This window comes from Medicago sativa, chromosome 7 (genome assembly GCF_051527215.1).
Source record: "Medicago sativa cultivar Bolivia chromosome 7, Bolivia_mono, whole genome shotgun sequence".
In the NCBI taxonomy this organism is placed as follows: Eukaryota; Viridiplantae; Streptophyta; class Magnoliopsida; order Fabales; family Fabaceae; genus Medicago; species Medicago sativa.
In genome coordinates, this window is record NC_140755.1 from 60,010,175 (window position 1) to 60,023,471 (window position 13,297).

At 31.2% G+C, this 13,297-nt stretch overlaps 2 protein-coding genes across 2 annotated transcripts; both read left to right on the top strand.

The window, feature by feature from the left end:
- Window positions 1-1,154: 1,154 nt before the first annotated feature.
- LOC146907276 (laccase-17-like) lies at window positions 1,155-4,054 on the top strand. The gene is made up of 6 exons (XM_085730689.1): window positions 1,155-1,337; window positions 1,427-1,578; window positions 1,679-1,923; window positions 2,009-2,137; window positions 2,585-3,556; window positions 3,662-4,054. Exons 1-6 carry the CDS (start codon window positions 1,224-1,226, stop codon window positions 3,790-3,792), a joined length of 1,743 nt encoding a protein of 580 aa, XP_085586815.1. The 5' UTR covers window positions 1,155-1,223; the 3' UTR covers window positions 3,793-4,054.
- A 7,425-nt stretch (window positions 4,055-11,479) lies between these two features.
- Window positions 11,480-13,124, top strand: LOC146907277 (uncharacterized). The gene is made up of 3 exons (XM_085729069.1): window positions 11,480-12,109; window positions 12,186-12,932; window positions 13,032-13,124. The coding sequence occupies exons 1-3, from the start codon at window positions 11,480-11,482 to the stop codon at window positions 13,122-13,124; spliced, it is 1,470 nt and encodes a 489-aa protein (XP_085585195.1).
- Window positions 13,125-13,297: the final 173 nt, after the last annotated feature.

Consider the following 13,297-nt stretch of genomic DNA (forward strand, 5'->3'; position numbering starts at 1 on the left):
ATTGATCACATATATAATCCTGAGTTTTATTATTAATGCTATTCATGCATAACAATACAGCCAAACCAATCATAGTTCTTAACCAATAAAATGTCTGTGGAGGAGTGCTAAATAAGACATATAATGTTAAATAAGACATGGCTTTTATGTTATTTTTCAAATTTAAAAACCTCATATTTAAAAAAATTGATTATTAGAAAACATAGTGGAGACAATGAGAAATACAAATTTCTTAAACGATTTTGATAGTAGTACTTAATAAACACTTAATCCCTCCAACTAAGCATTTCATACAAATTTCTTAAACGAGATCCGTTAAACATTTATCAATAACTTTATCATTACATTTTATTTTTTTTAGAGATGTGGGACACACGGGTGTTGAGAGTGCTTGTTTGAGACCCTCTACCCATTAAGCACTAAATTTTTTATGTCTAAAGACATTAGTTAGCATTCTCCAAAATTTATCTCCAATGGATTTAGGGTACCACCGTTGTGGATGGTTTTACTATCTTATAATATACTACTAAATTAAGATGTAACCAATCACACCAAACCAAATCACCAACTAAAAACTTATGGATGACATTGATCACATTTTATATTCCCTTTCACGGTTGCACACGTGACCACTTACAAACTTATATTTCTCTAGTTATCTCTTGTTGAAGAAAATTGCTTCAACTGAATTTGGGCTATACATTTCATGCAAACTATCCACTTAATAATAATAGTAACATTAAAATGACACCAATATCTATCTCTGAACTGACACATACACATTAGATAGAACTCTCTTACTTTGGCAACAAGAACATTGGTTGAAAGAGTTACATCAGTTACTATCAGATGCATTCTTGCATACACAACATTACATCAAACAAACAACAAATGATAACTAGCTAGAAGCTTAAACAATCATAGCAAATAAGCAATTGAATTTTGTTAATGACTTTGACTTAAACAAGAAGGAGATAAAACTAAATTGGATGTCTTTGACACTACTCTTAAGTTGTTCTAACTACTATTCTTGTTCAATGACAACAATGTTCAGTTCTGCTTCTCTTTGAATCATATAATATTTTTATCAATCAAATCAAACAACCACTTCATTTCATTCATCTATATATACATCAGCATTTTTGTCACATTCCATCAACATAGTTCAAACTCAAAACATAAGTTAGAACTTGCAAGAGAAACCTTCACTCATTCAGAGAAAAATGGCTGTTTCCATTTTTTCATCGCTTAAAATCGCAACATTGTTTTTGTCATTGATCAATTTTTGCGCATTTGAGTTTGCACTGGCCGGCACTACTAGACACTACCAATTTGATGTACTTCCTTGAAATATTTATTACACTTTTCAATTGTACAAAAATGTTTTTTAGTACTCTGCTTGTAACATATGAGGTTATTTATGCAGATAGGGTACCAAAATGTGACAAGATTGTGCCACAGCAAGAGGATGGTGACAGTGAACGGTCAGTTTCCAGGACCTCGCATTATGGCTAGAGAAGGAGACCGCCTTGTTATCAAAGTTGTTAACAATGTGCAAAACAACATCTCGATTCACTGGTAAAGAACAATCTTTTGCTGAAAAGAATAATTATTGTATCGAATTTGTTTAGCTTAGCGAAAAAGTAATGTGTGAAAAACTTGGTTATCTTGGTAATAGGCACGGCATTCGACAACTTCAATCAGGATGGGCTGATGGACCGGCATATGTGACTCAATGCCCAATCCAAACAGGTCAAAGCTATGTTTACAATTACACAATTAAAGGCCAAAGAGGAACACTCTTTTGGCATGCTCATATTTCTTGGTTGAGATCAACACTCTATGGCCCTCTCATCATTCTTCCCAAGAAAAATGTTCCATATCCTTTTGCAAAACCCCACAAGGAAGTTCCCATGATATTTGGTAATGAAGTTACCAAAATATGAACCTAAGTCTACCCATTTTTATATTTACATAAGCTAACTATACTCTTTAATTTTGGTTTTAGGAGAATGGTTCAATGCAGATACTGAAGCCATCATAGCACAAGCCCTGCAAACTGGAGGAGGACCAAATGTTTCTGAAGCCTACACAATTAATGGACTTCCAGGGCCATTGTATAACTGCTCTAAAAAAGGTATATCAAGTGCAGATAAATATATCTTCTAGAAAAAGTCCCCAATTATTAAATGATTGAAGCAAATAATACCTAAAATTGATTAAAGCCTTATACGTCACTACTCATAGTATAATAATTTTGTTATTTGAACATCAAAATACAATTACCGCATGTGAAATTGTACATGTTTATCTCAATGTCTGTTACTTTTTATTCTCTACAATTGACACACATTTAAAAAATACGCAAAAATCAAACCATGCTATATTCGACATCCAAGTTTATATCAAAATTCATATTTCTAATATAGTATTCCACTTTATCAAAAGAGCAAATACTAAAACAGGCACTCACCAAGTGGACATTTACTAGATTAGACACCAATTTCTACGAAAGCATATATAATTCTTTATGAAAAGGTATCAGCAATATCTTTTTAATCATTTTAGATATTACTCTTTACAGATACATTCAAGCTAAAGGTCAAGCCTGGAAAGACTTACCTTCTACGTTTGATCAACGCTGCACTGAACGATGAGTTGTTCTTCAGCATTGCAAATCACACCCTCAAAGTTGTTGAAGCCGACGCTATTTATGTGAAACCTTTTGAGACTAACACCATCCTTATTGCCCCTGGCCAAACCACTAATGTTCTTCTCAAGACCAAGTCACACTATCCCAATGCAGCCTTCTTAATGAGTGCTAGACCATATGCTACCGGCCAGGGAACTTTTGACAACACAACTGTTGCTGGTATCTTGGAATATGAAATCCCATCCAATACTCATCATTCAGCTTCTTCACTAAAAAAGCTTCCACTATTCAAACCTACTCTCCCAGCACTTAATGACACTTCTTTTGCAACAAAGTTTTCGAAGAAACTCCGTAGCCTTGGCAGTGCCCAGTTTCCGGCTAACGTTCCACAGAAAGTTGATAAGCAATTTTTCTTCACAGTAAGCCTTGGTACCAACCCTTGTCAAAGCAACCAAACTTGTCAGGGACCCAATGGAACAATGTTTGCAGCATCAGTGAACAACGTATCTTTCACAATGCCAACCACCGCACTTCTTCAATCACACTTTACAGGACAATCCAATGGTGTCTACGCCCCTTATTTCCCAAACAGTCCCTTGCATCCATTCAATTACACCGGCACCCCACCAAACAACACCATGGTGAGCAACGGAACAAAGGTTACGGTTCTTCCTTTCAACACAAGTGTGGAGCTTGTGATGCAAGACACTAGCATCCTTGGTGCTGAAAGTCATCCTCTCCATTTGCATGGCTTTAACTTCTTTGTTGTTGGACAAGGATTTGGTAACTACGATTCAAATAAGGACCCCAAAAACTTTAATCTTGTTGATCCTGTCGAGAGAAACACAATTGGTGTCCCATCTGGTGGATGGGTTGCTATCAGATTCCTAGCAGATAATCCAGGTTGGTTCCTAGTCAATTCATCAAACTATCAAAATTCATTTTGGTTTCAAAGAATGTTTTAGTTCACTTTCATAAATTAACAAAAATGTCTAATTGTGTGTGCAGGAGTATGGTTCATGCATTGTCACTTGGAAGTACATACAAGTTGGGGTCTTAAGATGGCATGGATTGTTTTGGATGGAAAGCTTCCAAATCAAAAGTTACTTCCACCACCAGCTGATCTTCCCAAGTGTTAACTTCAACCTAAAATTGCGTCTTTTCTTTATATATTTTTTTATTTTTACATTTTGGCCCTTTTTGTTACCCAACTGGGCAGTTGCTATTCATTATTTGCTTTAGTTTGTTTTCTGTAATGGTTTTTTAAGGCTTGACTTGAGGTTGAAGTTACAGCATTTTCTTTCTTTGGATGAGACATTTATTTATACAATATTCCTTGACTATACAATTGTATTCCATTGATTTGAGTGAAAATTCCTTATTCAAAGTTTATTATTATAATAATAATTTGATAATTTGTTGCTTTTATTTGGTTATGATACAAATAATTATCTAAAACATTCAAATGTTAGAAACATCACTTTGAAAAGAGTATGAATAACTTGTAAAATTCTAAATAACTTCTATTGGGATGTCATGGTGAATTGGTGATCTAAGTCAGAAACAGTTTTTGATTTAGGTTGCACTCGAGCTTATGGTTTCTCTTCATCCGTCAGCTATAAACAAGAATAGATAGCAGTTATGGTTTGCAACTGTGCATTTCTGACGATGAAAAGTCAGAATTTTCAACATGATAAGGGTGCTGTTTTCATTGTTCACTACTTATAGGAACTATTACTATCTAATTTGTGAGTTTATGCATCAAAGTGTTACTATGGTGAGAACTTTATGTACTTTACTGCTTAAAAATGATGGGTTAATGGCTATTGCAGTGATGGATTATGTCTGACAACACTAGAAATGTTATATTTTCCAATCAGTTCTTTCATGTAGCACATTTTAGGCAATAATTGTGTAAGCAAAGTTGAAGAAAAGAACATTCCTATCGATGACTCAATCACAGATTATGTAAACAAGTTCAGGCAGCTGACTTGTTGATGGATAGTAAGACTCTCTTTAAATAGACGACTTAATTAAGTGCTTAAAATCGCCAAGGGTTTGACCCTAGTGGCGAAAATCTGGAACCTACCAGTGTGCTCCTCTCTAGGTCTCAATATAAAGTTTGAATCCACTAGATGCGAACAATTTATGTGTTTGGTCAGTTCATATAGAGCTTTTCTTTAGCTTCAATCGGGCCCCCGTTAATGGACAATGGGGTTGGTCCTCAGGATTAGTCAGTCCTTGGGCCAAATGTCGTGTATTCAAAGAAAAAAACAAAAGAAAATAAAATGTTTCTAGCATAAGTGCTTATCATATACGCACTATTAAGACAAAGGAAAGGAGACATACGCACGGTTTTCTGTTTTACTCCCTCCGTCCCGGATTAACCGAACTATTTGCTTATTACACACTATTAAGAAAAATTTATAAATGAAGAAAGAGACAAATGATTTTAAGTGCTCTTGTTAAACATTGATATATTTTCAACTCTCATAAATGCAAAATGGAATATAATGAATTGGAAGTAATGAAAATAATATTAATTAGAGTTCAAAGGAAAAAAATAATTAATATTGTATTGAAAAGTGAAACGACTCAGTTATTTTTAGAATATTTTTTTTTTTTTTGCAAATGACTCAGTTATTATTAGACGGAAGGAATAGTAGTTATATTTGAACAACTGTTTTAAGTAACTTTTTGTGACAATTTTTTTTTTCTCTTTTCATTGATCACAAACAAGAGAGAAAAAAAAAAGAAAAGAGAGAATAAGAATATGATTTGAGTACGAGAGAGATGTGTAATTTTTTTATCACAAAGTGGTTGTACAAATATCATTTCTCTTTATTCTAGTCCACACACACAAAATTATAATTTTTTTAACAAAAATATGGATTATAAAATACCAAAAACATAAATATTCATATTTGATTCATGTTTTATTAAAAAAATTCAATTTTGTTTTGGGAAAGATTGTCATATTATTCTATCTATTCTAAAAAAATTCATTAAAAAATGAGGTTAGAAATAAATTAACTAAAAAAAGAGGGTCAAAAGTGATGATGAAACTTTTGAAAGACGAAAAGTCTAACAACAATATTTAGAGGGACTAAAACGAAAATTGAGCATATTTATAAAGTTTAAAAACATATTTAACCCAATATGAAAATACATGGAATAAATCATATAATATCGTTACTACGGAGAACTACTAGAAACGTGTTTGGAAACAAAACTAAATATGTAGCACAAGAAGATGAAGACAGCTCGAGATCCAATTTGAAATACAAGATGATGGAGGATAACCCCATTTGGCCATTTACACTTACCCCACAACTACTGATACGAAAATCTCAACCATCGTACTACCCCATAAATACTAAAAAACAATTTTGGGATAGTATGAATGACCAACAATGAAACCATGTCATGATAACCACACCAAAAAAAAAAGGGTTAATTATGTTTCTAGTCCCTATAAAATAGCGACCTTGTAAGTTTAGTCCCTACTTAATTTTAATAGCATTTTTAGTCCCTATAAAAAAAAAATTACTTATAATTTTAGTCCCTGCTAAAATAAAGTTTGATTAATTATCCTTAAACTCTTAAATTTTTGAACGATTTTTTTGAGACAAGATTAGAACACTATGAAAGGTTCGTTTACTAAAATTTAGAATTTTCTGACATGAAATGAATTAAATATGAATTTTTTAAAACGACAAAAGTTAAAGATAAAAAGTAATAAAATCTGGATGTAGAAATCAAATTTTGCGATAATTTTTTGCGGACGAACTTTTAGTAATGTTCTAAACATGTCTGCAAAAAATTGTTCAAAAATTTAAGAGTTTAAGCATAAATTAAACAAATTTGAATTGAATAGGGACTAATACTCAGTGCAGAAAAACAAAATTAGGGACTAAAAATGCTATTAAAATTAAGTAGGGACTAAACTTACAAGGTCGCTATTTTATAGGGACTAGAAACATAATTAACCCAAAAAAAAATAAACTGAAAAGCCTATTTATAGACACAGTGCAAATTTTAATGGTAACGATAGTCAAAGGAAGCATGAAAAACACTATCCATCGACCAAATATGATGAACACGTCACCTACCAAACCAGTCTGAATATGTTTCAATTTATATAATCTAAAAATAATATTTTATTGGTTCAAATTATATAATTTGAAACATGCCCAAAATGTTGTTGATTCTTACACCGTGTGACTTAAAGGATCAACTAAATTAAATTAATGGTTGTTTCAACCACATAAACAAAAGAAGAATGATCGGTTTTGAGTATCATCGTTCGTCTATCAAATCAAATTAGCGCGTTTAGTTCATATGGATAAAACTCCATAATGACGATGATTAGGGCTGGGCAAAATTAACGGTTAACCGAACCGAACCGGTTAACCGAACTGAACCATATCAAAATTAACTGAACCATTTCACAAATTTATGAACTGAACCATTATTTTGATAACGGTTAATTAACCGAACCGAACCATTAATAATCACAGTTATCCAAACCGAACCGAACCGAACCATTAAGCATATCTATTTAAAACCAACTTATTTAAAAAAAAAACAACTTATTTTAAAATAACATATTTTATGCAAAACAACTTATTTTAAAATCAACTTAATCAAAACAGCTTATTTATGCAAAACAGCTTATTAGGATCTCATTTTTCAAAATAACTTATTCAAAACAACTTATTTATACGAAACAACTTATTAGGATTTCATTTTCAAAAACAACTTATTCAAAACAGCTTATTTATACAAAACGGCTTATCAATATCTCTTCTTTCAAAACTACTTATTCAAAACAGCTTATTTTTGCAAAACAGCTTATTAGGATCTCTTTTTTCAAAATAACTAATTCAAAATAGCTTATTTATGTAAAACAGCTTATTAGGGTCTCTTTTTTCAAAATAACTTATTCAAAACAGCTTATTTATACAAAACGGCTTATCAAGATCTCTTTTTTCAAAACTACTTATTCAAAACAACTTATTTATGCAAAACAGCTTATTAGGATCTCTTTTTTCAAAACTACTTATTCAAAACAACTTATTTATGCAAAACAACTTATTAGGATCTCTTTTTTCAAAATAACTAATTCAAAATAGCTTATTTATGTAAAACAACTTATTAGGATCTCTTTTTTCAAAATAACTTATTCAAAACAACTTATTTATACAAAACGGCTTATCAAGATCTCTTTTTTCAAAACTACTTATTCAAAACAACTTATTTATGCAAAACAGCTTATTAGGATCTCTTTTTTCAAAACTACTTATTCAAAACAACTTATTTATGCAAAACAACTTATTAGGATCTCTTTTTTCAAAATAACTAATTCAGAATAGCTTATTTATGTAAAACAACTTATTAGGATCTCTTTTTTCAAAATAACTTATTCAAAACAACTTATTTATACAAAACGGCTTATCAAGATCTCTTTTTTCAAAACTACTTATTCAAAACAACTTATTTATGCAAAACAGCTTATTAGGATCTCTTTTTTCAAAATAACTTATTCAAAATAGCTTATTTATGTAAAACAGCTTATTAGGATCTCTTTTTTCAAAATAACTTATTCAAAATAGCTTATTTATGTAAAACAACTTATTAGGATCTCTTTTTTCAAAATAACTTATTCAAAATGGCTTATTTATGCAAAACAACTTATTAGGATCTATTTTTTCAAAACTACTTATTCAAAACAGCTTATTTATGTAAAACAGCTTATTAGGATCTCTTTTTTCAAAATAACTTATTCAAAATAGCTTATTTATGCAAAACATCTTATTAGGATCTATTTTTTCAAAACTACTTATTTAAAACAGCTTATTTATGCAAAACAGCTTATTAGGATCTGTTTTTTCAAAATAACTTATTCAAAACAGCTTATTTATGTAAAACAGCTTATTAGGATTTCATTTTTCAAAATAACTTATTTGAAACAACTTATTTATGCAAAACAGCTTATTAAGATCTCTTTTTTATATTTGGAATAATGAAAAATTAAGTATAAATATATTCATTTAGTTTGGTACCAGATATATTTATATATTCATATCGTGTTTGTTAATTTTTTTTAATAAGTTATTTTGAAAAAAAGAGATCCTAATAAGCTGATTTGCATAAATAAGCTGTTTCAAATAAGTTATTTTGAAAAATGAGATCCTAATAAGCTGTTTTGCATAAATAAGTTGTTTCAAATATAAAAAAGAGATCTTAATAATTTTTTTGCATAAATAAGTTGTTTTGAATAAGTTATTTCGAAAAAATAGATCCTAATAAGCTGTTTTGCATAAATAAGATGTTTAGAATAAGTTATTTTGAAGAAAGAGATATTAATAAGTTGTTTTGCATAAATAAGCTGTTTCAAATAAGTTATATTGAAAAATGAAATCCGAATAAGCTGTTTTGCATAAATAAGTTGTTTCGAATATAAAAAAGCGATCTTAATAATTTTTTTTTTGCATAAATAAGCTGTTTTGAATAAGTTATTTCGAAAAAATAGATCCTAATAAGCTGTTTTGCATAAATAAGCTGTTTTGAGTAAGTTATTTTGAAAAAAGAGATCTTAATAAGCTGTTTTGCATATATAAGTTGTTTTGAATAAGTAGTTTTGAAAAAGAGATCTTGATAAGCCATTTTGTATAAATAAGCTGTTTTGAATAAGTTATTTTGAAAAAAGAGATCCTAATAAGCGGTTTTGCATAAATAAGCTGTTTTGAATAAGTAGTTTTGAAAAAATAGATCCTAATAAGCTGTTTTGCCTAAATAAGCTGTTTTGAATAAGTTATTTTGAAAAAAGAGATCCTAATAAGTTGTTTTGCATAAATAAGCTGTTTTGAATAAGTAGTTTTGAAAAAATAGATCCTAATAAGCTGTTTTACATAAATAAGCTGTTTTGAATAAGTTATTTTGTAAAAAGAGATCCTAATAAGCTGTTTTGCATGAATAAGCTGTTTTGAATAAGTTATTTTGAAAAAATAGATCCTTATAAGCTGTTTTACATAAATAAGCTATTTTGAATAAGTTATTTTGAAAAAAGAGACCCAAATAAGCTGTTTTGCATAAATAAGGTGTTTTGAATAAGTTGTTTTTTAAAAAGAGATCCTAATAAGCTGTTTCGTATAAACAAGTTGTTTTGAATAAGTTGTTTCTTGAAAAGAGATCCTAACAAGCTGTTTTACATAAATAAGTTGTTTCGAATAAGTTATTTTGAAAAATGAGATCCTAATAAGCTGTTTTGAATAAATAAGCTGTTTTGAATAAGTTGGTTTCAAATAGATATGCTTAATGGTTTGGTTCGGTTCGGTTAATAGGCAAGAAAACGGTTAACCGAACCATAACTTTGGTTCGGTTCGGTTACTTCCAAAACTTAAACGGTTCGGTTAGGTTATTCCGAACCATTTCACCAATTCGGTTCGGTTCGGTTCGATTAATATGGATAACCGAACCATGCCCAGCCCTAACGACGATGTACCAAGTCGATTGCAAACCCTCCAATTATACTTTTTAAATAAGTATTGATTATTCCCTCCCTCCCAAATCGTATGAAGTTTTTGGCATTTCACACATATATATTAAGAAATGTAATTACTTTTGTCAAAAAAAAGAAAGAAATGTAATTAATATTGTGTGGGAAAGAGATATTATAAGTTGTTTTACAAAATTGTCCTTAATAAATGATATAGGAAAGATAAAGGCTTAATAACAGTTTTGGCCCCCTAACAAAATAAAAAACAATCATGCCCCCTAAGTATTGCCCCTTTGCAGTTTTTCCCCCAGACCAATTTTGACCAAGTCAATGCTGACGTGGACGCCACACGTATAATTTTTTTATTTTTAATTTTTTTTTATTTTTTTAAGTAAAAAATAAAAAAATATTAAAAAAATAAAAAAATTACACATGTGGCATCCACGTCAGCATTGAATTGGTCAAAATTGGCTTGGGGCCAAAACTGCAAAAGGGGCAATACTTAGGGGGCTGGATTGTATTTTATTTTGTTAGGGGACCAAAATTGCAACTTCCTAATACTTAGGGGGCCAAAACTGTTATTAAGCCAAAGATAAATGAAGGAATTGAAAGAAGAGAGAGTAATAAATAGTTAAGGATTTAATAGGAACAGTAACATTAATATTTCATCGATGTTGTAAAGCTTTACAACATATAATTTGGGACAATTTTTTTTTCCTAAAGTGACATACAATTTGAGACAGAGGGATTGACTATTAGAAAAAACCATCAATATAAAGATGAATCTTTATAAATATTATTACTTCACTAAAAAGTTACTCCCTCGTTGCAGTTTAATTTTTTGCAATATCCATAGGAATGGATTCTCTCCATTTTTCTCAATTGTTACATCTCAATTCACATAATCTTACAATGTTACCTTTTTTTTGGCACTGCCCTTTGATTGTTAAACTACTGTATTAATTAATGCATGTGATTATATCCTTTCCAATGTATAGAAAGTTGAACGCATTGTGATTAATGCTTTCTCCTTTGTTTGTTCAAGAAGATAACCGCATGCAAAGCCATTGATGTTCTCTAAAATGTTTAATGAAACATCACAACAATAACCAAAACCTTTTGTTTGTCCAACTAGTAACCGAAGGCTTTAAATTGTTACACTATCTCTTAGTGGTTTATATACAATTTTCTTTTCCAAAGCCATTATGTCCTCTAGTTATAGAAGAAATAAAAACGTCCATATCATAGAGCAAACAGTACTAGTACTTTATCAGTAGTGCAACTAAATCACAAAGGGAGTCCTATCATTCTACAATTGCTACACTATGGCAGCTGACAAAGTTACATTGAGAGTTATGGTGGACAAAGAAAGGAACAAAGTTTTGTATGCTGAGGCAGGGAAGGATTTTGTTGATGTTCTCTTCAGCTTCTTAACACTGCCTTTAGGTACTATTGCAAGACTAGTAGCCGAGGAGTCGAACATTGAAGGTGTGAAATTTGGCACCATTAGCTCACTGTATCAGAGTGTGATAAATCTTGATGAACAATATCTATGGTCTCGTACTTGCAAGGAAATGCTACTCAAGCCAAGGAATTCCATGCAAGCTTATTGTCAGAAGATGAAACTGAATATCGACGACACAGAACCTATTCAGCACTTCGTCTGTGGGAATTGGGATTGTGTAAGAAAGGAAAGTGGGAACCTTTTGAGCTTATTTAGGAATCAATTGTGCAGTTGTGGAAGAGTAATGAACCAAATATTATGTCCACCGCCACAACCAGAAAGTCTGAGTTCAGGAATCGGGTTTGTTAAGGAAACCGCTGGATTTATTATTTCAGACGATCTTTATGTGATGCCTAATGTTTTTGGAACAGTTATACAACTACTTCACAAGCTGGAAATCTCTGATATTGGCGCTATTACGGAACAAACTGTTGATATCAGCAAGAAAGAGGCATGTTTTCTTATGAAGTTCTCATCTTAACTATATTGATTATTTGTTTTCTCCTTAATTATACTTATTTTTACAGGTTATAGATATTCTGAAGTTGTCATTGGTCTCAAAGAACCCTTTGACAGACTTCATCTTGAAAAAGAAATATTCTGAAGTTGTCAATGCTCTCAAAGATCCCATATTTCAGATTGAAAAAGCGACATCTGAAGGAGGTGGACGGATATCTGTGAAAGTAGTGAGAAGGAAATCAACTGGAGAGATTTTGTTTGCTGAAGCAGGAGATGATTTTATTAACTTTATTTTCAGTTTTCTGACTCTCCCCGTAGGAGGAGTGTTGCATATGCTTGAAGGTTTATCTTCTATAAACTGCATTGATAATTTATACAAAAGCATGACTGAGTTGAGTCCCGGAAGTTATTTAATCTCAAAACATCTCAAAGAGAAACTAATTAGCCCTCCCATTGCTGCACAATTTGAGCTTGACAACCAAATAATTCCAATTGGAGTAGCTTCCCCACCTGTCTATTATTGTCATTCTTACATTTTTCATGGTCAATTTACTCGCGCACTAACTGCTTCGCACATGCATAATGCTTGGTATCCTGATGACAAGTTTGTACCTTTAAATTTGGTTGATCCTAAGCTATCTGCTTCTAACGCATCAAGTCGTGGAGAATTTGCAAAAGGGCCATCAGAATACATGGTAACAGTTGACTTAGCTATTAGTCCAATGTCATCCTCCACGGCTTTATCACATTTAAATAGTTCAAATGTTTCTGTAAATGATGTGGAAGAAAGGGTTATTAGAATTGGTCAGAAGGAGGTAAGCCACTCGCAAGACTGTTGGTGTTTTCATTCTCCAGAATATATTTTCATTAATTTGCATGCATTGTTACAATGATTTGTTGTTAACATATTGCAGGGTCTCTGCATTCTAAAAGCTTGGATGAACTCAACGTTTGGTATGACAAATGGACTCAACCAATTCATAACAAACATTAAGGAGGAGAAATGAGTGTAGTTGATACAAATCGTGGGTTTTACAAATATTATTAGATCTGAGTGTAGTTGATATATGGACTATATTTCATCAGTTGGTTAAATCGTGAATTTCTCAACGGTATTTCATTTGTCTCTAAGTAATTTATCACCTTATCCTTGGGTATGAGGATCGTTTGGATATTGATG